At 52.8% G+C, this 23478-nt stretch overlaps 1 protein-coding gene across 1 annotated transcript in view; it reads left to right on the top strand.

Moving 5' to 3' along the window:
* LOC124235525 (collagen alpha-1(XIII) chain) overlaps positions 1-23478 on the top strand; it is a 59811-nt gene that overhangs the window by 32993 nt on the left and 3340 nt on the right. The window contains exons 18-29 of the mRNA XM_046653686.1: positions 2-46; positions 365-517; positions 1122-1220; positions 2595-2639; positions 5091-5132; positions 6085-6111; positions 7056-7136; positions 10443-10478; positions 13436-13489; positions 14652-14705; positions 15757-15792; positions 20778-20864. Coding sequence (XP_046509642.1) covers positions 2-46; positions 365-517; positions 1122-1220; positions 2595-2639; positions 5091-5132; positions 6085-6111; positions 7056-7136; positions 10443-10478; positions 13436-13489; positions 14652-14705; positions 15757-15792; positions 20778-20864 — 759 coding nt within the window. The remainder of the gene's footprint in view (position 1; positions 47-364; positions 518-1121; positions 1221-2594; positions 2640-5090; positions 5133-6084; positions 6112-7055; positions 7137-10442; positions 10479-13435; positions 13490-14651; positions 14706-15756; positions 15793-20777; positions 20865-23478) is intronic.

The raw sequence follows: 23478 nt of genomic DNA, 5'->3' as shown, positions 1-23478 counted from the left end.
GGGGGAGATTGGACTGCCAGGCCCTCCAGGACACGACGGGGAGAAGGTAAGAACAGACGCTCAGACAAACCTCTCAGGATGGCCCTTGCTCTGGGCGGGGAGGGGGCAGAAGGCCCTGGAAGAGGCCCCGGCGTGAGCCTGGAGAAGGGAGAAGGGGAGGAGAGTGGGGGCGGACCCTGCAGAAGCCCAGCTGATCCCCACACTGCTGGCCCAGGGGAGCCAGCTGACCCTCGCTGGGCTGGGCTCTCTGCCTGGTCCATTCAAGCACGAGGAGCTGGGTCCTCTGGACCTCCCATTCTTTCCTGTTCTCTCTCCTCTCTTCTCTATTAGTGTATCTAATAAGTGTGGTTGATATTTTCTAAAGGGACCTCGAGGCAAACCAGGAGACATGGGCCCTCCTGGTCCCCAAGGCCCCCCTGGGAAGGCTGGGCCTGCAGGAACGAAGGGAGAAGACGGACACACAGGGAGCCCGGGAGAGAAGGGGGAGAAAGGGGAGCCGGGGCAGGCAGGCCCACCGGTGAGTGCCCGGGCTGGCTGCCAGACAACTCTGCCCTGTGATGCCTGCGCCACCCCCAGCATGACCGCCACACTGTGCCGGTGCCGGCTGCCACTTGGGCTGGGAACCTGGAGCCTAGAGTTGGGGGCGAGGGATTCACCCAGTTTCCCCTCAAGCCACTTACCTCGTGAAGGCCAGTTTCCCACTTTAAGACTCCTGGGTCCTGTTCTGTCACCTCCTGTCTGTGTCCTAGGGGAATTCAGTGAGTCTGGCAGAGCCTCGGTTTCCTCATCGCTAAAACGGAGAGAACAGTGCCTTCCTGGGTACCAGGCTGGGTTGTTGGGAAGGTGATGAGGTCACGGGTGTAAATCTACCTCTCAGGAAAGCATGCAGAATCTTTATACCAGAAGAAGTCGCACGGACACAAAAAGGACCTTAGCCCAGTCCTGTTAGGCTGCTGGTTTGACCTGGAAGCCTTCTCTGAGCCTCAGTGGTTTCCAGTGTGGGCACCATCCCAGACACTGCCCTTGGAGGAAAGGAGCCATGTGTGCATGCCACCGTTGGTCACGGGCGCTCAGCGTGACGACCTTGCACTTGACTAACAGAGATCTTTGTCTATATGTAGGGTCTAGACGGCCCAACTGGGGAGAAAGGAGAACCAGGTGGCCAAGGGAGACCTGGAACAACAGGATTGCCTGGCCCAATCGGGCTCCCGGGATTTACAGTAAGGCGAGAGGGCTGGTGTCAAGGTTGTCAGCAGGCAGCTGTGGATGAGGGCAGACGAGCAGGGGCGCCCCTCACTGTGGTCTCCAGCCTAGCGGGTGCCTGGCCTCACAGTGAGGCTGCACTAACCCCTAGGCTGCCTGCCCGGCCTGGAGGGGAGAGGGGTTCCTCTGGATGAGCAGCTACTCCCTAGGGGGCATTTGAGTGTAAACAGGGGCTCCAGCTTCTTCAGCTCACAGCATGGTGGCTCTGTCGTCAGGCGCCAATCCAGGTCAAAGGTGCTAGGATCTTAGACTGAGAATTCTCTGAGAAGTACAAAGAACCTCAGAGGTCAGCTGGTCCCACCTCTGATCCGGTGCTGGAATCTCTCAGGAGCCCCTGACCGTGGCTGCCCCGCTCAGCTGGGACAGGCAGGCAGCTCACGGCCTCCTGACATGACACCTCCACCGTGGGGCAGCTCCAAGCCAGGTGGAGTGCTCCTGGATGTGGTGTGGAAGCTTCCTCATCAACCTCCCCCATTGGCCCTCACTCTGCCTCTAGAGCCATATTTGTTTTCTGTGGCTGATAACAAATCATACAAATTTGATGGCTTAAAACACATACTTATTATCTCATAGTTTCTGTGGATTAAGAGTCCAGGCACATCTCAGCTAGGTCCTCTGCCCAGGGCCTCACAAGCTGCAGTCAAGCTGTGGGCCAGCTGCATGCTCATCTGGAGCTGGGTCCTCTTCCAGGCTTGCTGCGGTTGGCATAACTCTGTTCCTTGCTCTAGTGGGACTGCGTCCCTCAGCTCCCAGAGGCCACCCACCGTTCCCTGCCGCATGGCCTCCCCCATCGTAGGCGGTTCACATTATAGCAGCTGCTTCTTCAAGGCTGTGGCCAGCAGGAGTCTCTCAGTGTGTGCTAGCAAGGCAAAGTTCTTTGTGTGTGGTGTGTGTGTGTGTGTGTTTGTGTGTAACATATCTGTAACATAATCTTCACCTGTGTTACATGGTATCATTTATATAACATACGTGCATTATAGTTTGCAACATAATCACAGGAGTGACATCCCGACACTTGCCATATGTCAAATTCTGTTGGTTAGAAACAAGTCACAGGTCCACCCCAGGCTCTGTGCCCTGCGGGGTGCATGCAGAATATCAGCCTCTCCTCACATGTGCTGGAACCTCAGGTTCTTGAAGACAGTGATCACGGGCCCTGCCCTGGTCCTCGTCCTTCAGGTTGACTACCCCCACAGCCTCCGTCCGAGGTGTTCCTTGCTGACACCCAGGCCTAGTCTAGTCCAGGTCTGATTTGCCACAGATTTGAGGATGTGTCTGTCCCAGGCTCCCCCAAGTGCTGGCACCCACGCCATGCTGTTTTGTGCCCACAGGGAGAGAAAGGAGAAGCCGGGGAGAAAGGAGACCCGGGAGTGGAGGTAGGTTGTGTCTGCTCTGCCTTCTGTGTCAGGGACCTCATCCCACCACAGTCTCTCCAGTGGGCACAGCGTGTCCAGACTCTAGAATGAAACTCGCCACTGCCTGATTCGGGGAGGGGGCGAGAAGCTGAAGGTTTCTGAGCACCACGTGGGTCGGCCATGGAACCTCAGGGCTGCTCCCCAGTGCCCCCATTAAGCAAATCCCTCAATGGCATTCGCAGAGCCCCCGCCATATTTCATTCCCGGTGCTAGAGCCTGGAGATAGGAAAATAAGCAGAACCAGCCCTGTGCAGCAACTTCCCCAGTAGTGGACGCTAGAATGGCAGCTGCTCAGGAGTCAGGTGAGGACCCCAGAAGATGGGTCATTTGAGCAGGGTCTTGAAGACTTTATAGGAGTTTGCCTAGAAGCTCCCAAGGTAGGATTTCCAGAGAGAGACATTATCGTTTGAGAAGTGTGGTGGTGAAGGGAAGAGGAGAGGTAGTCAGGGTAGAGGCCAGGTTATCATCAGGTGGGAGGGAATCAGGCATATTTGTAGGGTTGGGGGAAAGAGCCAGGAAAGCAAGAGGTCAAGGATGCACAAGGGAGAAGCTGTTTGGTGGGCGGGCCTGGGCCCCCCCAGACCCCACTACAGAGCTAAGGGATAGACCACTAAATCTTCTCAGTCCCCAGAGAGGTTCCCTGGCCCCTGTCACCTTCAGTGTCACCAAGCCCCGTCTGCACTTAGTGAAACACACCTGATCATATAACCGCTGCGTTACTTACTTGGAGACGGATGGCCTCCTAAAGAAATGCTCTGAAATTCAGGAAAAGCATTATGCACAAAAACGTTCCTGCCAGAAATATTTAAAGTAAAAATTGGAAACAGCCGACATTTCTAACAAGACGGAAATGAATAAATAACTTATGGCAACAATACTAATGGTAATAATAGTCCTCATGCTGGAGAGCTGTCCTCGTGCCAAGATCTGCTCCCAGCCCTGGCTGGGTAACCACGCACATTCATTCCGCCCACGAGCAGCACATCGGCCTAAAAGGAGGCTTGTGAGGAACATACAAAAAGCAGAAAAAATAGGTTTCAAGTTAAGTGAAAAAGAGCAGAGAACCAAGCTGTATACCTAATATCATCAAAAGTGTAGACATATTTAAATACATTTTATGCATCAAAAAAGAGTGGAAGGAAATACAGCAAAATATTAGCATTACTCAGAGATATTTATTCTTTTTTCTTCTTTCAATTCTCTTGAATGTATTAAACATTCTAATGAGTCTGTATTCTTTTTAAATTTTTTATTTTTTAAATTATCCAGTAAAACTGACTTGGGGGGGGCAATGTACAGTTCTGTGAATTTTAATACATGCTTAGATTTGTATAACTACTTCCACAGTCAGGATAATGAATTCTTTATAGTAAGAAAAAAAGCAGGGAAGTTTTTTTTAAGGAAGTGGAATTTCTGCAGATTGAGTTCCCTCCAAGGAGACTGTGGGACTACAGAGCTGGAAGGCCACAGCTCCAAGGGACGTTAGTGATGCCCTGTCTGCCCAGTGCGGGGGCTCCCTCTGTGGCGGGCTGACGAGGGATCCCCGCCCGGGCCACTCTCGAGGGGATTCTGACCCTCGGAAGGGGAGGTGCCTGAGGGGATTCTGACCCTGGGAAGGCGAGGTGCCCGAGGACAGCCCTGGAGCCGAAGTGGGCTGACAGCTCAGAAAGGAGCAGGCAGCTCTCCTTCCTGCCTCTTGGGTGGCTGAGTGTGGACAAATAGATGTCCATCTTTGTCAGAGACAGAATCTGCAATGCACACCGTCCTCCGCAGAGAGGAAGAGTGCCCTGGCTTCCTCCGTCTTCACTGTCCACTCTGAATCTCTTCTACTTCAGCCTGCCTTCACGGTAAACAGACCAGTAGTCTCTGTTACAAACCTGAGGGGACTTGAGGAATATTCTTTAGAAACATCTCAGCCTCCTCCCATTCCAGATAACCAATCTCTCCTCCTCTAAGCCAAAGGTCTCAAATTCAAATGGCTACAAGGGCCAGGCATGCAACAAACGAATATAAAGGTCTAGGTAAAAGACAATAGGGAGTAGTGGGGACCGGGGTAGACTGAAGATCTCATGCCCCACCTGGAGGGGAGAGCTCTTATTCAGCTCCAGGCAATTATGACCATGCATGAACAAGAACATAGCGCTGCCATATTTTCTGGTTTTTTAAGAAAACCTGGAAGAATGGACATTTTGAGGGCATTTCCTGGCAATGTTTTTTTTTTCAACATTGTGCAGGCTCAGGAGTTGCTTTGAGTTTCTGACCTGTTCTAAGCCTTCATTTGGAGACTGTATGCTGGGCAGTTCTGTCCTCCTCTGGTTTTGCAGTCCCCAGCTGGACCCTGGGCCACGTGAGAAGGGAGGACCCCTGAGAGTATGACAGAGGATGGGCTAACTATCTCCCTTTGGCTTCTAGGTTCCTGGGCCACCAGGGCCAGAGGGGCCTCCTGGACCTCCGGTAAGTTTGGAGGGCTTGTCAGTGTTTCAGTCCACTGTGATTGTGTCCCTAATGTCCCCTCCCCACAGCAGTCACTGGGCTCAACCTGAGCCTTGGTTCATACCACCTTCTCCTCCCAGGGCGGATTTTCTCGTCCACAAATCCTTCCCAGCTCCTCTTCCCTCCCACATTAAACAGGCACCTTCTCGGTGACACTGAGGAGCCTGGGCCTTGCCCAGTTTGCTGGAAACAGTTGACGGGCACAACAGCCCAGGGTCTGGTCCCACAGCCCTGCAGGAGTTGCTCTGTCACTAAACTCTGCCCTTTGCCATCAGACATCTGTTCCTTCTCTTCCTCCTTCCTGCTAACCAGCTGGCAGGAAGACCAGGATTAAAACTGAAAGTGGGCCATTTAGAACCAGCCCCACTGGACTGGCCTCTCCATGGTTACAGATGATAAGATGAGGCCTTTAAAGGGACCTCTTTGTGTTGCACCTAGAGGGCCCCCAAGCATCCTAAACCAACAGATGCTGGTCCTTGCCCCTGCAGAGTTCAGGGTCCCTGTGACACTATGTCACCTGTTGTCACTGGTAGAAGTAGCAGTAGTAGTGACAATGATAGAAGCCAATGTGTGTTGAAACTTGCTATGTGCCAGACTCTTCTGTAAGCACTTTGCACATGTTAATTTCTCTAACTTTTCCTGGGGGTCTCTGCAAATCATGAGACTCTGGTTCAGCCATGGGGGCCACAGAGAGATTCCCAGTCAGTGCCAGGCTGGGGAAGCCCGGCTCAGCCCCACCCCAGCGAGCCCCCAGCACAGCCCCCCTTCAATCCACTTCCACCTCCCCAGCAGGGACCCCTGGCCAGGCTCTGCGCCTCAAGCCCTTGCTGTTTTATGGTCCAACTTGTGGACAAGGAAGTTGACTTAAACAGAAATGTGGTTCTGAGGTGCCTTGTTTTGATTCCAAATGCAGGGGCTCCAAGGTGTTCCTGGACCAAAGGTAAGAAGAGGTCCTATGACAGGTGCTGGCCCAGGGGTACGGAGGGGGCTGCATCTCCGTGAGGGCAGAAAAGAGGGAAGGTGCTTCCGAGGCAGGCAGCCCAGCTGACCCCTTCCCTAAGTGGAATCATGTGACACTCCAGCCACTAGGCTATGGTCAGGATAGACTGAAGTCCTGTGGTCCCTTTAACATCCATCATTGACACCTTGTGTGCTTTGGGTTTAGAATTTTCCCATCCATCAATCGACCCTACCAAGTGACAGGTTAGAGTCTCAGCAAATGATGAAATCCTCTTACCATGTATCCTGCCCCAGACCCTTCACTCCCCGTGAAGTTTGGTGGGAGACAGAGAGTGACATAGCATGGGACCCATCCCAGGGACCAAGCCTACTGGACTCTGGCCTGGGGCTTTCGCAGTCAACCTCCCAAAGCATTTCAAATGAATAAGGGAGAATGGAGGCTGCTGTTATGACAGTGACCCTTGCCTCCTGCCCTGACATTCTTCAGGAGACTATTAGACAATTTCTTTTCCTAAATAATTTGGGAGCCTCAGAGCTCTAGTGGTGGCATTTCAAGCATCTGCCAGCCAATCTCTGCAGGGTCCCAATTTACCTGCCATGCAAACGGTCACCTACGCCAAAGCCTGACCTGGAACTGCACCGTGGGCTTGTGTCCACTCCACTCATCCTTTTTCCCTTTGGGGACCTCAGAGTTACTACAGGGATGCAGGGGTCTCTAGCAGAGGCAGAGCCAGGCTAAGAATTCAAGGATTCTTGGAGGACCAGCCTACCACCCCTGTGCCGGCCCCTCCACCTCCTCCTTCCTCCCTCCTCTACCTGCCCCGCCATCACCTCCCACCCCTGTCTCCGGGACCCCAGAATGCAAGAATGAGTGTGGTCTGGGACATGTCCTCCTGTGATCTCCCCTGTCTCCCTTTCCTTCAGGGGGAAGCAGGACTAGATGGAGCAAAAGGAGAGAAGGGCGTCCAGGGAGAAAAAGGAGACCGAGGTCCTCTGGGATTACCCGTAAGTATTGCGGACCCAGCTGGACTCTTGTGAGGAGCCCAGACGGGTGATCCCGATGAGGGGCTGGGCAGGGCCCCGGGGGAAGGCCCCTGGAAAACTCGAGGTTCTAAAGTTCTGAGCATCCCCAAGCTCTGTGTGGTTTCACTTTCCCACCTGAGCAGGACCGTAGGCTCTAATCCTCTCACTGAGGGCCTCCTCTGGGCCAGGCCCTGGTCTGGGGGGAAGTCAAAGCTGGAAAAGGACAGGGTCCCCCACCCCAAGGAGCACCCAGCTGGAGAGTCAGAGGTGGCCTGACAACAGCCTCAGGCCCTTCTCGTGGCTGATTAAAATCTGCCCTTGCAGGGGCCAGGCTTGGAGGACTTGGGAGCAGTGGGACAATGGAGTGTTTGCCATCTCTCTCCTGTTTTCCCTGAGGGACCCCAAGAGAGCCCCCACTCTTTGCTCTTAAGCACTGGCCATGGCAGAAAAGCTTGTAAAAAGTCAGATTCTCTGGTCCCAGTGGGCTAAGGCCACTCAGATCCCGGTTCCACGAGGTCTCTGACCTCAGTCTCAGCTAGAGACCCCAGGTTGGGCGGGGGTGGGGGGCTGCTCAGAAGGTGCCGCATTTCCAGATGCGCAGCCTGGGTGAATCCTTTGCCCCAAGCTCCCCTGGGCTGATGGCCTCATCAGGGCCTCACCTGCGTCTAGGTGAGCGCATCCCAACGCCATCCTGGAGCCCTGGGCTCATCCTCACCACACCCCAGTGAGATGGGCAGTCTTTTTGGTTTGTTTTTCAAGATCTGGAAGGGACTTTAGCAATCCAGTTAATCATTTTACTGATAAGCCTAGAGAAGGCAGTGAGTCACCTGAGGTCATACATGAAGTTGGTGGCTGGGCCAAGCTGCAGGCTGCTCATCCACTGAGGCCACGGCCTCCTAAAGGGGCTCCTTCCAGCCACTGGGGCTTCCTCTATCCCGGGCACAGGGCCAGTTCCCACCCCAGGAAGCTGTAAAGAGCAGGGGAACAATGGGAAGCCCAGTTACCCCAGCTTGGCAGAGCCTGAAGGTCTGGTTAATGTAATCGCAACAACTGAACAGCTAGAGCTGAAGGTATGTTACAGCCACGTTAGTGCGTCAAATGCGGACCGTTGAAGGAGCTGATGCACTTGACAGACTGCAGAGGACTGATGACTTTAGCAGGCATTTTCCCACGTCTTAGGCTGCGTCAGGAATGATTAAGTGCTCCTTACTATTAAAGAGCCTTCTGCCCCCACCCAACCACAACTGTCTCCTTGTCCACCTTCATGGCCCCAACAGCCCTGGTGAACATTGGAGAATTCAGTCAGGGGTTGAAAAGGAGACAGCACAGAGACCAAACAGGTAACATAAACAGAGAAAGTGCCAGAGGAAAGACAAAGAATCCAGTCTGTCTTTAATTTTTCAGCTTTTGTTAGAGACATGGCTATAGAGAAATACTTTTGCTACCTTAAGAAAACAACAGAGCAAGCATATTCCTAGGAGGCAACTAACATGGACTTTGGAGAACAATAGGGAGTGGTGAGGACTGTGGTGTACTGGAGACCATGTGTCCCTTCTTTAAGAGAGCAGCCGCTTCTCAGTTCAGCGCACTGTTGCCCTAGGGGAATGAAGGTCCCATATTTCTGAAAAATTTCTAGTTTTTCAAAGAAGGCTGGAAATCTGGCGTTTTATGTGAAATCTCTCTCATTTTCTAACATTAAATCAAAATTACTTGCAACACTGCAGACCATCCGAAATAATGTCAGTGGCCCACATATGGCTTGAAAACCTGCAGTTGTGCCCCGTGCTCCAGATAACTCAGTATTAATGCTACATAGACAAAGTTTGTGGATATTTAGCTACAGTTCTATTTTTAGGCTTCACCTCAACATTTTCTTCCATATAGCAGCAGCCTCTTTTTCCTGGCATAGCCTGTTGAGTTCCTGTTTGCCCCACACAAGTGGCTCTCAACACTGGCTGCACATCGGAGTCACCTGAGCCTTTCAAACATGCCGTTACCCTGGCTTCATTGTTGGAGACTCTGGTTAAATTGGGCCAGGGTGGGGCCCAGGCATCTGTATGACATTACATCACCCCCAGAAAACTCTGATGTTGCAGCCAAGAGAGAACCACAGCTCTCTAGACTATGAGTCAAGATCGTCCCCGAATTATGTGGTCCTAAAACTGAGAAGCGAGGCCCTGTAGGATCCTCCTACCCAACACACTCTCCCCAGGAGGGAGCAGCCCCCTGCCCTCCCTTTCCTGGAAGCATTGCCCCACCTTTAAGTTCCTGAGGCCTAAGCTCATTTCTGAGGCTCAGTCAGAAGCAGTTTTCAAAAACTCAGTCCTTTCTGGGCTAGAGGGCCCCCATTGCCTTCTCCCTGGTTTGTCACGTTGGAATCATCAGATTATTTCCCCCTCAACCTCCTAGGTGGGTCACAGGGGCCGCTTCATAGCCCAGCACTGGAGCAAGAGCTCCCATTCCCACTGCATATGTCACTGGCTACCACATAGTGAGTGGGTCTTAATAGCATCCCGCCTGCCAGCCAGTTTACTCCAGACCTCTGTCCCAGTCAGCTGCCCCCAAAGCCTTTTCCTATAGAAGAGCCCTTGTCTGGGATAATAAAAGTGGATTGAGTTTGTGTTGACCTTTGGAAACTGTGAAGGGCCAGGGAAATGTCAGGCGTCATTAGTATTATCGTTCAAGGCCCACTCCTCCCACCCGGCTGAAGCAGAAGTGGGCCAGCTTCTACCCAGGTTTCAAAGCCAGGTGCTGTACCCCAGTGCTGATCCTCTTGGGATTCCCCAGTGTGGCCTATTCTCAACAGCTATGCAAAAGACATTGGGAAGACCACCCTCACAGGGCCCCACCTCCATGGCTTGTCCCTCCCCAGGGAGACTAGTCCTGGGAAGGATGTGTCCCCTCTGGTTCCAGACTCCTCTCATGAATTAACGTTCTGATCCCTTTCCCCGGAGCCCTGCAACCCCTTGGGAGAGGGATTTCTGAAAAGGGATAAAAGGAGAGAGCGGAGCAGGGGGCACAGAGGATCAGAACGGCCGTCTGCACTGATCAGGACCCAGCCTGCTCAGGAGTTGGCCACACTGCATTCAGCGTCTCCGTGTTTTTGTTGGTTTCCATGTGAATACCATCACCTGTCCTCCTGAGCTTATTTCTCCCGTTTTGTTTGATTACCAGCATTTATGTCTGTCCAGAGTCACTGCTTCACTCACCTCTTCCCTCCCCGGTCCCTTTTTCTCCCTCCCGTTCCTCCCCTCCCCTTCTTTTGGTCAAACTGTTCCCTTCGTCCAGGGAGCTTCAGGTTTGGACGGCAGGCCTGGGCCACCGGTGAGTGTCACTTCTCCATTACCCCTCACTCCACCCCACCCCACCCCCAGCCTGTGATCCCTCTCGTCTGTCCCGCTGTGGCCCTTTTTTCCCAGTGAGTCATGCCTTATCCCACCACTGACACCACAAAGGTACCAGCTTTGCTCAGTTCAGAAGTGCTTATGCAGGCCTCTTGACCAAACAGAGTGGCCTTCATCTGACTTCGCCTGTCCATAGTATGCACTCAAGGTCCTCAAATCTGAATTTCTGCTCTGCTGGGCAGGGGGTAGAAGGCCACTCCAGCAGCCCAGCCTCTGTTCCTAAAAGAATGCTGAGTTCAGCCTGGGAGCCCAGCCCTGGGGGTTTGGACCATGACACATCCCCACCAAACACAACAGTCTCTGTATGTGCCCGTCGTGCTGTGTTGTCTTCATGCTGTGAGCTCTGTTCATCTCCTGTCTGCCGGTGAGGGCTTCCTAGTCCTGTGCAGCCACCAGCCTGGTGTGTATGGGTGGGGACAGCACTGAAAGGTGAGGGCAGGTGTAGCATTTGGGAGCACACAGGCCAGTCCCAGCTCAGTGTTCCATGCGCATCTTACAACTTGACCTTTCACTTCCTGTGGTGCCACAGCTGCCCTGCAACCCAACAAAGGGGTTTATACAAAGCAAATGAGGGACACTTGGGTCCCCTTTTTCTCCATTCTTCCTGACTCCAGAAAACAGGCATCACCTACTCATGACTAAAAAGCACCTGGCCTTCTTGTGAGAAACAAGTGAAGCATCAAAAGGCACGTCCCTCTTCTCCACCTTCCAGTCCCCCCAGAGCACCCCATGAGGTCTTCAGGGCAGTGGCATTCCTGACGGAAGCCTGTTACCTTCCCATGATGTAGGGATCACTGGCCATCAATGGCCAGGAGGCTGGACTTGCCTGTTTGGGAGCCGTAACCAGAGCTGTCCGTGTGCCCAGCCCTGGCCAGCCGGTGAGCCCCAGCTCTGCCCTTTCAGGACACTTTTGAGGCCACAGATGCTTGGTCTGCTTAGAAGACGAGGTTCTAATGAGCTGGCTGGAGTGACACTCGGGGAAGATGAGAACTTGCAGGGGTTCATTTGCAGAGGGGAGGACGTGCACACAGGGCGGAGGGAGATGTCAGAGCACCGTGGCGGCAGGACTTCCCGGGGCCTGGAGGTGGGCCTCAGAACTGACACCAGCAGAAGTCTAGAGCTGTCAAAGTCAGATGACCGAGAGTGACCCCACTCAGGGCCTCGTCCTATTGCATGCCTGTTCTGTGCCATCATAAAGAAGAGGAGGGGACGTGGCTGCCCAAGGTGACATCTTTTTCTGAGCCCCTCTCCCCACGCATTTATGGAGTTGATGCTGTAGACTCTGACAGACAGAGAAGATACCAATTTTGCAGACATTATTTTGGCTTTGCTTCTCCATCACAGTCCCCCCTTTCCATCCTCCTCGCTCCTGGCACACCTTTCCCAGGTGGCCCGTCAGGGCTAGGGGATGAATCAGAGAGACACGACATTCCTCTCGACTACTTATTCCATTCATGTTGGACAGAGGAGAGCAGTGAAAATTCATATATTCTGTCCTCTTTGGACCTGAGGTTTTATTTTTCTCATAAGATCAATATCACAACCTTAAAGGAAAATGTTTGTGGGAAGAATAGTCCTGCCTGCCAGTACTAACGTTTACTGGGCACTTCCTTGGTGTCAGGCCCATTGCCAAATGCATGACATGCATTCACCCATTTTAACCTGACAGCAGCCTAGGAGGTAGGCACTTGTTATCATCCCCATTTTACAGGTGGGAAAACTGACCCTCAGGAAGGCCGAGAAACTTCTCCCGTATCTCAGAGTTTATAGGCCTTCGAGGCAGGACTTGAAGGTGACCAGCACCTCTGGAGTTCTGAACTGTCACCCTGATCTGGCCTCGTTCGTTTTTGACGTTCTTGTGTCCCAGATGCCCACAGCTTTCCTTTTTCTCTCGTGGTTGTAGACGGGGCACCGAGAACGTCTTATTGCTCTTTTTTTCTTCCATGTAAAGCAAACCAGCATTTCCCCACTTGCTCCTGCCCGGCCTTTCATAGCTGTGGCGGAGCACCACCACGCACTGCCCATAGGCCCAGCCCCGTGTCTTCATGGCCCCATCTGAGCAGGAAATATAAACACTGAGGCAGAGCCATAGGAAGCTCTGAAATACAGACTCTATGTCGTGAGGCCACAAATTGGGAACCTGGGGAAGATGTTTAATTGTGCCTTAGGAAGCCCTGCTTGTCTCTAAGCAACGCAGCTCCTGTTACTCCAGCTGCCCCAACCCACCCCAGCCCCCCGCCCCAGCGGTCCCTAGTCAGGAGCACTTACGGCACACCTCCCTGCCAAGCCAGTGTCAGCAGCCCCCCAAGGCATGCTAATTCACTGTCCAGTCCACCTGTTCCATAGGGCCTGGGAGTGAGGACGGAAGGCCCGGCCGGAGGCTGAAGGCCAGGGATAGGCCACGGTGGGAGTGGGGGAGGTATGGCTTACGACCCTCCCACACCTGCCTCTGTTTGTGCATCTGCATTGGTCTCTGTGGCATGAAGACCCTCCCGCTGCATGTGGAGCTGCGACAGCAAAGGGGTGCCAGCCCCCGGCCCCCACCCCTGGGATGGCATCAACTCCCTCCCAAGCGCTTCTGGGAGCAAAACAAGCAACCATTCTCCTACCGTTTTCAGCCTTGGCAAGCTTGGTTGTGAAGCAAAAGGGTTTCCTTCCTCGAATCTGGCTCTGAGGGAGGGGAGAGGCACTCTCTCCCGAGGCCCCCAAACCCAAACAGGAATGCGGCCCAGTCGAATGACCGCCCCGAACAAGCCTGGCCTCGCCAACCCTGAAAACTGGGCCTCTGGACCTTGCTCATCTCCAGGCATCGGGCGGGCCTCCCAGGGCTCCCTACAGCGTCAGGGCCCTCACCTCTGCTTTCTCTCACCTCCCCAGGGTACTCCAGGACCAATCGGAGTCCCAGGCCCGGCGGGACCAAAGGGCGAGAGGGTGAGTGCTCAGTGGGCTAGAGCCTGGGCGACCAGGAGGAGGGAAGCGGCCCCTCCTCAGCCTCAGGTCCTCAGCCCTGGTGCCTGTGACCCTCAGGTCACCACGTCAGCCCCCAGTCCCAGCCCTCGCCCGCGTTTCCCACACCTCCATCCGTCTCTCCTGATGATCCTCGCCAGAGTCTTGGGGGAGCCGGCCAGCCCAGGGGTTCGTTTTGTAGCTACGAGTGGACAGAGGCTTGGAGAGCTTCCTCCTCTCAGCTTCTGTCACCTGCCATCAGTCACAGGCTCAGTCTGGCAAGGCCCTGGGCGCGATTGGCACCAGAGAGGCCTATGATTTAGAGACAGCATGGAGAGAGTGCCAGGTGGTGTGAAAAATCCTAGGGACACCAAGAAGTCAGGAGGCCAGGCGTTAGGCGGGCCCCGCGGTCCCCGTCCCCTGAGCTCCAGCCGCGGGGTGCGGTATACGCAAGGTGAGGGTGCGGGCGGCAGCACAGAGGAGGCGGGAGCGCTGCGTGTCCTCTGCATGTCCACTCCTCCCAGCTGGCCCGGTTTCCACATGTTCAGGGAATGGATGGCCTTGGTGCTGGCCCTCCGAGTGGGCGGCCATCCAGCTTGGCCTGTGCGAGCTCCTCTCCCTGCTCCCGGGCCGCCCACCTTTCGGACTCTGCCCAGGGCAGGTACTGCCCGCCTCGCTCCCACACCACACAGCCAAGTGGGGAGCTTTTGAAGAGTGTGGGAGCATAAAATCCTGGAGGTCACCAGCCACTTGGGGAACCAGGATGGCAGCTCTGAGGGGTGACGCTTGCAGCTTCAAAGAAGAAATCAAAGCTGCCTTTCTCTTCCCTTTCTCTCCTTCCTGTCCGTGCCCAGTTTCTCCTCCTTGTTCTCCTGTTTATGCCTCCAGCCAGCCAGTGTCCCCAGCACACTGCCAGTCCTTCCAGAGGGTCTTGGGGGAAAGTCCCTGCTGGAGGGAGGGTGAGGGGGTCTTCCAAGCCCCCTCCCCAGGGCAAAGTCCACACTAGTCACCCCACTTTCTGTTCAGCCCTTGCTTCCTGGAGGGGACTGGAGAATTTTTCCCAGGTTTCATACAAAAAAAGAAAATGGTTGATGGAAGGTTGTTACCATGTCAGGAAGGGCTCATGGGTCTCTTTCTCCCATTTCAGGGCAGCAAAGGTGACCCTGGGATAACAGGACCAACAGGAGCAGCTGGGCTTCCTGTAAGTCTCCTGGGATCAGAGGTTTCTTTCTACTAACCCCCGTCCCCCAACAGAAGCAGTGTCAAAACAGGGTACCCAAAGCCTGGAGCAAAAAATCTAGGGCCAAGGGAGGATTCTCGTTTCTATGACAGAAGCTGCCAATATAGCCCACTGATCTACTGCACTGGACCTTCCCTGCCGGGCACCGCTCAAGAAAACCCCGAGACACGTGGCCCCTGTGGGGGGTTGGGTCCTCAGTTGAGTGTACATACCGTCTAACGGGATGTAGCAAACACGCCCGAGCCTCTTCCACGGCAACCCTCTGAGTTCAGTGCAGTGAGGGTCTCACAAATGAATGCACCACTGCCCCTGCCCTCGAGGAGGGGCAAAATCCAGTCCAGATCACTGTAACGCAAGATGGAGATGCCTCGTGAGAGGAGCAGCTTTCCCAGGCGACTACCTTTCCACCGGCAGCAGATTTTCCCAATGCTTGGTTATCAAAGTTGATGGCCTGAGAAGCCAGGACTTTTGTCTCCCACACCTTGCAGGCTGTACATCTGCTCTCTGGTCCGTGCTCTCCTGACCGGGCGGCTTTGCTCTGGCTAAGTAGGCAGCTTGGCCAGTCTTTGCCTCGGGCTCATTCCCCAAGCCGAAGACATGGAGAGCAGCCCGTACCTGAAAAGAGGAGCTTTGGAGTCATTTTTCTAGCAAGAGCCTGGCCGGAGAGCCATATGAGCACCTCCCCTGACAGGAGAGTTCTTGGCGCCCAGACCTTGTCCTCAGCACCAGTCGCTCCTCAGTGTGAGTGTTCTAGAAGGACACCGCCTCAGGCCAGGGCTTGGCTGCACAGCAAGAAAACCAGAACCGTGTTCTGGGCTTGGCCCATAACTCATTATGTGTCTCTCGGTCACATTCCTTGGGCAGCTTTCGGCTTTGTCCCCCTTCTGTGAAATGGGGATAATTAAACCTGTCTCCGATGAATTAGGCATCAGTGAAGAGCCTGGAAGGAAGGAATGAATGGCCATCCTGCGTTTTCTCATTAACGTGTCTTCATTTCTCTGATTTACTGCAGGGTTTACATGGACCACCCGGGGACAAAGGAAACCGAGTGAGTCTGAACTCCGCACTTTGGCTCTGGTTACTAATGCCTTCATGATGTGGTGGAATGATCAATTGGTAATTCCTGACCCAACGCGGCAAATACAGTTTTTCCTGATAAATCATCCTAAATTAAAAGGCTTTATAGTGAGGGGCTTAATCCATGGCATGCAGGGAGCCTGGGGCCTAATCTCGAAATTGAAGCATGTGTTTTTCTGCATGACGGGGGGAGACTGAATCCCACAGTGACCATCAGGTTAGCATTGCCATCCAGTAATGGGAGTCACGTGCCCAGCTCTCTCTATATTGCCCTGATAATGGCCCCCTAAATGATATTTTTAAATCCATCATTACCTAGTCCTACCTTCTGAAACTTAGTTTCACCAGGCATTCCAGGCCACTGGTGAGAGAGAAAATAAATTTCATTTCTGAGGACAAGAAGACAGCTATTGCAAGCAGCCGATCCTTTAAAAAGAATCACAGCCACTATTTCTCTTGGAAAGAGTCGGCAGGACTGGAAAACAAATTGTGCCTTCCGAGGCCCCCTTGCTCTCCCTTTGGTTTCTGCCATCTTCACCAGGACCCAGTTATTGAATGTCCACAGCACAGTGCTATATGACGCATGCCATGTATATGACACATGACATATTTGGGCCCAGCAGGGATCATTTAACTACATCTGACCAAGAGATGACCTTTGTGTGCCTTTCTAGAATGTTTCCTCTGCTGCTTCATCACAGTGGTCCGCACAGTACAACACACGCCCCCTAGAGGGGCAAGAGCGTCTTCTAGTGGGTCACAATATCCAAGGGCCTTAGAGGTAGAAGAGAAGGGGCAGGAAAAACAGATGGAGAAACAAGGCCCAGATGGATGTTAAATATACTGGCTTCCCGGAGCGTTGGAGGCAGAACAGTGGCTTCTAGAACCCAGGTCATCTGGCTGATCTTTGAACATTGATAACCATGTTGATGAATAGAAATTGCCAGAATCTGTATGCTTATATCTGGCACTAGTTCCAGTGTCTTCAATTTAAGATGTATTTGTTGGGCAATTCTATATCCCTAAATTCTCCTTTCTGGAAGCTGGTCAAAAGTGATTCAGTTTGTCCCATATGTTCTGTAAAGAAGAAGGAGCAGGCAGAGCTCCCCCACCAGACCGTCCGTGGGAGACCAAGTCTGGAAACCACTGGCATTAAACAGACCTCCATCCAGAGCTGCACCAGCCTGTGAAGGCAGACTGGGAAGCCCACCTTCTTTACTGTGGCATCAAAGAACTTAGGCCACTAAAAAAATTGATCATTCCTCCTCTTAGTTGGCATGCTAACTTCCTTTCTAATTTATTTCTAGTGTTCTGATTTTATTATATTCAATTAATACTTTTTAAACCTATTTCTTAAGACTTTTTCAGTTGGCTTGAGGCACTGAGCCATTTGCAGGCTGCAAGGCCAGCCCTTGCAGTGACGGTCACTGTGTTGCTCTAGAGGTGGGGGCAGGGCAGGCCTGTGCCCTTATCACCGGCAGCGGGGAGGTGGGGAGCCAGAAGCTCTGATGTTTAAGGAACTGAGGTCATGGAATCAGCCAGGAACACTCCAGGAATCAGTGGGAAATATCTCTTCTCCACTTTCCTTCTCTAAGGTTTTACACACTTTTCCCCGTCCCATATATAAATTAACAATATGTCTCTTAAGTCGAGTCCAGAAAGCAGTCAATTTGCGTGAAGCTTCTTTCTTTGAGTAGACCGTAAAGACCAGCTGACTTATTCCAAAAATCAGGTTTCTGGATCAAGGAACAGCTTATTCTCTCTATCCAAGAGATTTGACTCTGAAGATGCCAGGATGTCCTGGAAGAGTCCCTCTACATGTCCCCGCCTCATTCAGGCCTCTCTAACTAGCAGCCCTAACACAGCTTTTGGGGGGAGATGTGAGGGCTTGGTAAGAAAGCCTCCAAAACAAAGAAAGGTCCAAGCAGAGTCAGCGCTTTGCCATGGACACCTGTTTCTGATGCCTGGAAGCTCAGAATACTGACACCTTGGACGAGGTAAAAAGCCAGAAGGGCCTAGATGACATTCTGGTTAGAAGCTTCATTGTTGCTTGTGAAGGTGAAGCTGGAGAAGTTCAAGCCCGCCACCCCCGCCGGGTGTGAGGGGGCTGCCTGCACAGCCGCTCCCAAACCTTGCCCCACGCCAGGCCCGGGGGACCCCATCGGAGGGGCTCCAGCAGGTGCGCCCCAGCCTGCTGTTCTATCTCACAGTGAACTGAGACAATCTGAAAATAGTGCTTCTTCGTGTCCCACCCAAGGACCGCCGTGGAGCCTTTCTCCTGTCCATGGAAGGAGGGAGGTCCCATAGTGCTGGGCAAGCCCCAGAGCCCAAAACAGGCAATTCTCTAAGGGGAGACACGTCAGGGAAAAGAATGTTCTGCCCTTGTCACTAAGGGCTCCCCCTTGTCCCTTAGCAGCTCCATGAATCTGGCCCAGGAGCCACTTTTAGGATGAAAAAATTGGTCAAAGGATAAAGGGTAGAAAGAATTTAGCAGTTTGGACATCAGGAAAATTGGGTGTCACCGTGGAGCTGCCTGCAAGCCAGCCAACTGAAAGGTCTAAGTAGATGCAGTGAGGCGCTGTCCCTCTCCAAGACGCGCCAGCCGCGGGGCGTGAGAGTGTGTGTGTGTGCGAGTGCATGTGCATGAGTGGGCAGGAGTGGGTGTGCACACAGGTATGTGCATACGTGTGTGAGTATGGGGTGTGTGTGTGTGTCTTGCTTCCAGGTCCCCCCCGCCTCCTTACCTCTCCTTCCTCTCCCATCTTTTTTGGCCTTGGCCTTCCTCTTCCTTCCTTCACTCCTTCAGCATTGCTCCCCCTAGATGTGTTCACCCCATTATAATATCCCATGTCCCTCCATCTTTCCCTTCCACTCCCCAGCTTCAATTTATTTCCTCTAAAATCAATTTTTATACATTTTTTTAAAGAATTCTCTGCTACTTCAATGTTATGAACCCCTTTCCCTGTACAAGCTAGAGCTCCCCCTTCCCCAGGGCCTCTTTCATGTCACTCTTTGGGGTTGGAGGCAAGAAGGATGTAGGTAAAGCTTCCACTCTAATGTCTTCAAAGGACACCCAATTTAAGACCATTTCCTCTGCCCTTACAACAAGACAGCCCCATAGTGTGAGTTACCCATTCTCAAAGTCAAGGCCACGCAGACCCTCTGTCACCCACAGGCAAATCTCCAGGACCTGGGACCCCCACTATTCTGGAGCTTTGCCCAACCTCTGAACTTAGGAAACTGTGCTCACTTTCACACTGGCCTGACCCGAGGAGAATGAGGGACCACACTCCTGAGAAAGTTTACCCCAGGGCTTCCCCAGCCAACAGCTCCTGGTTTTGCTTGTCCACTGCTTGGGGATCATTCACGCCATGATGTTCTCATTGGTGGACGTATCTCAGAGCCAATGAAATTACACCTAGTATGCATGCACATTTCCTCTTAAAAACGTATTATTTTCCAAGCAAACATTTGCGTTTTAGGAAACTTACTTAAAACAAAGCATTGGCAACTACAGGAAACCTCTGGAATCAAGAAATCTGAGTAGTTTCCAAAGATCCAGGGAAACATCAAAAATATTCTTATCCTTTGCCTGCCTCTAAGGAACCCTGCACCCTTCCGTTACGGGGACACGGGGACATGGCAAGACCACACCTCCGGTGGCAGCCTTGGATCCTACACTAGCTAACAAGAAATGATCGTCGTTACTGTTCCCGTTATGAGGCAGCTCTCGTGTACTGAGCACATACTGTACGCCAGTCTTAAGCACTTAATGTGCATGAAGACCTCACAGCAAGGTTTTGAGGCAGGGGTTATTATCCACATTTTACAGGTGAAGAAACTGAGGCTTGGAGAGGTTCAGTAATTTCCCAAAGTCACGCTGCTGATCGCGGGCAGAATCTGCTCTCACTCAGTCTTTGCCCTGAGCAACCTGCTGCCGCCTTCAAGGTCTTGTTGCCTGGAGTAACGCTGTGGAAGTCCCCCAGCATTGGACAATGGGCCTGCTGGAGAGGAGAAGCGCTCCCGGGAAGACTCCCCCGGGGCACAGGGCCCCTTTCTAAGGAACCCAGCACAGGAAAATCCAAACTCAAATTCATTACAAAGAACTCCCCACAGCCCTTCTTTAGTTAGAGAGAGACGATGACACATACAAAATGGATTTCAATTTAGAAAGATGATATTTACTGAAGCTTTTCAGAAACAATTGAGTTCCTTGAACCAGCGTGTCCAGATACAAATAGCTGCCCATGACTTCAAACCAGGATGGGCCAGAGATAGACATAGAAGGAGAGGACCCAGCTGAGGACCCAGGGCCACCCATGAGCCCTGGACACACACGTGCATATACGCACTTGTGCACACACGCACAAGCACACACTCCTACATGCACATACGCACACTCATGTGTGCACCCCTGCACGTGCAGGACCACATACACACTATACACCCATGTGCACAGCCTTGTATGTACACACATTCATACATGCTGTGTGCACACACACCTGCCAACAAACACATACCCCAGGGCTCTAAACAAAATCACCTTGCCTCCTGATAGAATATCAAAGGATGACAGCCAATTGGGGCAAAAGTTGTCAAGCCAAAGTCTTTCAAAAATGGACCCTTAAAGAGAGGAAGTGGGTCCTCCCGTTCATCACAGACCCACTCCGGGCTCGGTGTTAGCAAAACTGGCCACCGGTATCTTCCGCCCGCGTCTCGCTCCGCTTCCAGCTCTTAGCCCTCCAGCTCCCTGCCCCTTGCCTTAGCTGGATTCTCAGGTTCTTAGAAGGGTGGGGTGGGTACTGACCCCAAATCCTATTGGGGAGAATATCCTAATTGAGATAATCTATATTTCCCTCTTTAATTTTGTTTTCTTTTTCCTTTTCTGTGACCTTAACACATGAATGATCCTAAAGTTTTGATATTTTTTTTCTCGGACTAATCCATTGTTTACAGGGGGAGAGGGGGAAGAAAGGCTCTAGAGGGCCTAAAGGGGATAAGGGAGACCAAGGAGCGCCTGGATTAGATGCCCCCTGTCCGTTGGTATGTTTTCATTTGTCACTTGTATTGTTCTGGTTTTTTTCCTTGAGGTTTGCAAGTTGGAAACAAAGAAGGCAAATGAACTAAGATGAGAACCGAATGCTTACACTGATGCTACTAAAATCTGTCTGTTCATCTGGCCGGGGAAATTCTGCCTGCTGTTGGTGTTGCCCTAAAACCACAGCTGCACATAATTCTGGCTAAATCCCCTTCTTTTAAAGATGCAGAACAATTGGTGTGTGGGAATGGCGAAACCGCGAGGAGAGCGATTTTGGAAAAGGACTCAGTTCTTAGCGCCAATGATGGCTTCGGAAGCCAGTGTAGCATTTGTGAGCCACGCATTTGCCTTCTTCGTTTGGTGGCCACCTCTGTGGCCAGCAGTTCAAGTTGTCGGAATCCTCACTTGGTCAGGATGCAGGACGCCAGGGTTAGTGTCTCCTGAGGGCCACCTATGCCCAAAACTGGGCAGAATGAGGCCAGCAAGGGGACTTAGCGTCCCCACTAAGGCCATCCGGCTAAACATGCAGAGCTGCAGACCAGAATCAGTAGACAGACACCCCCAGGAACCTTTCCCCAACCAGCCAGTAAGGACTGATTTGTGGCACATCTGCTGGCCTCCTCAGGTGCCTTCACAATCCATCTGAAGGTTCTGAAAATTGTGATGCGCCAATGTTGAAGTTAATCTGTGTTTACTCCAAGTGAGTCTTTAAGTGGACAGGGGGCTGGTTGTAGGGGTTTCAAAGCTCAGCTCTCCTAGAAGCAAAAGAGAGCACAGAGGTTGAATTTGGTAGATGGTAGTCACCGGAGATTTGGGCTCTACTTGTCAATATGACCCAAAGGACCTACATCCTGGCCAGGGTAGGACGGGACCTCTCCACTCCACAGTTGGAGCTGCCAGCCTTGACCTAAATAATCATCGTGCTTGGTTTTGTGAACAGGGACACCGAGGTTTTAAAGGAGAGAAAGGGGAGCCGGGGTTACCAGGGCTGGACGGACTGGATGCCCCGTGCCCATTGGTATGGCATCACCTTCCCTTGCCTGCATGGCTGATTTGGGCTTCCCCACTGTGTGGTTCCTGCCTGCGTGCCTCTCCACACTCTTCCTGCTCCGTCCCTCCAGTTTCCACTTCCTGCCTCTCCACTCTGTAGACACCAAGTGCCACCTGCCCGGCTGGTCCTCGGCCCCTGCCACGCCTCCCTCTTGCATGCAGTGTGCGCCAGGATGTTTTCTTGGCTTCCCCCTGCAGCTGCTTCAAAAACATATCACCTTAACGTGAGCCATCTCTCCTACCCTGAAGCCAGCTCTGGCTGCATCTGACCCACCTTTCAGAACTGCTTCTAAACAAATCAGCCACCAGAAAGAAAACAATGAAAGTGGGTTTTCTGGACGGTTTCTTAGGACTGTGACGTCCTGTCTTCGCACACTGCAGTTAGTTTGGAAGCATTGGCTGGGCGTCTGGCAAAACATTCAAATGAGATGCCTGAGTGGGCCCACATCCCTCCTCGCTCAGCCGTCTCACAATTTGGCAGGGGACAGATGGGCATGCTCATAAACGTGGGGTACACTGAGGAGTTCTAGAACCGAGGCAGAGCGGGGGGCTACCCTGACTGTTCTTCCAGACTGGGTCTGGTGTCGCTGCCCTGGTGACACCACCAGAACTAGGGAATGGTCCAAGATCAGGATTTTAGATCCTAAAGGGTTCGTCCTTTTTGCTTAAATCCCAAAAGGCACTACAGGACCATCCCTTGGTTTCCCTTTCTTTCATCTTTATATGGTTCACACCAAAAAGTCTGGAAGAGAATGGAAAGGTTGAGAATGTAGTTAAGGAAGAAAAGGGAGGACACAGGAAGGCAGAGAAGGAGGGGTGACATTTACAACCCCTCTCCCAAGCATGTCCTGGCCTGAGTGGCAGCAGTTCCGATCCCACAGGACCCAGTCCCTCTCGGGCAGGAACTTTCTAGGCCTTCGCAGCAATCTCTTCAGCTGACGGCGAGGGAAGCAGAAGATGGCACTTCATTCCAAAGCAGCAGGCTCATGAGGTTCCTGCTCTCCTGAATTTCCCCAGCAGCTTTGCAGTTCAGGGACCCATTTTCATTCCAGTAATAGATGAAAATTCCCGGCCCCATATCCCCACCCACGGGTCACACAGGAATTATCTTTGAACAGAAGAGAAAAAGTTATAAGAAAATATGCTGTGTGATCCTGAGACGTGACCATAGAGCCCCTCGAAGGGACTTTTGGGGACCAGGATATGCAGCAAAAGGAGAGGGCAGAATAGCATGCTTCCTGCCCCCACTACTGAACCCCTCACTCGCTGCCCCGGCCCCCACGGGCCCCGCCTCTTGAACTCCGAGCATGCAGCATGCACAGGCACCTCTCTCAACCCTGGAATTTCCCAGTCCCTCCAAAGCGCCTCCATTAACCGTCGGCCAGGTCTCCTCTCTGCCACATCCCTTCCACAGTCTGAGCACCTTGAGTTCTGCCGGGTGCAGCCCTGGCCGCCGTGCTCCTCTCTCACACATGGCCATTCTCCTCTGCCTGCCCGCCTTCCTCTGTCCCCTCTGCCACCATCCGTGTGCCAATGGGAATGCCGCTATGGCCCGCGGAGGCTCCTCTC

This window comes from Equus quagga, chromosome 2 (genome assembly GCF_021613505.1).
Source record: "Equus quagga isolate Etosha38 chromosome 2, UCLA_HA_Equagga_1.0, whole genome shotgun sequence".
NCBI lineage: Eukaryota > Metazoa > Chordata > Mammalia > Perissodactyla > Equidae > Equus > Equus quagga.
Note: the sequence above shows the minus strand (reverse complement) of the source record. Positions and strands in the feature narration are given on the sequence as shown.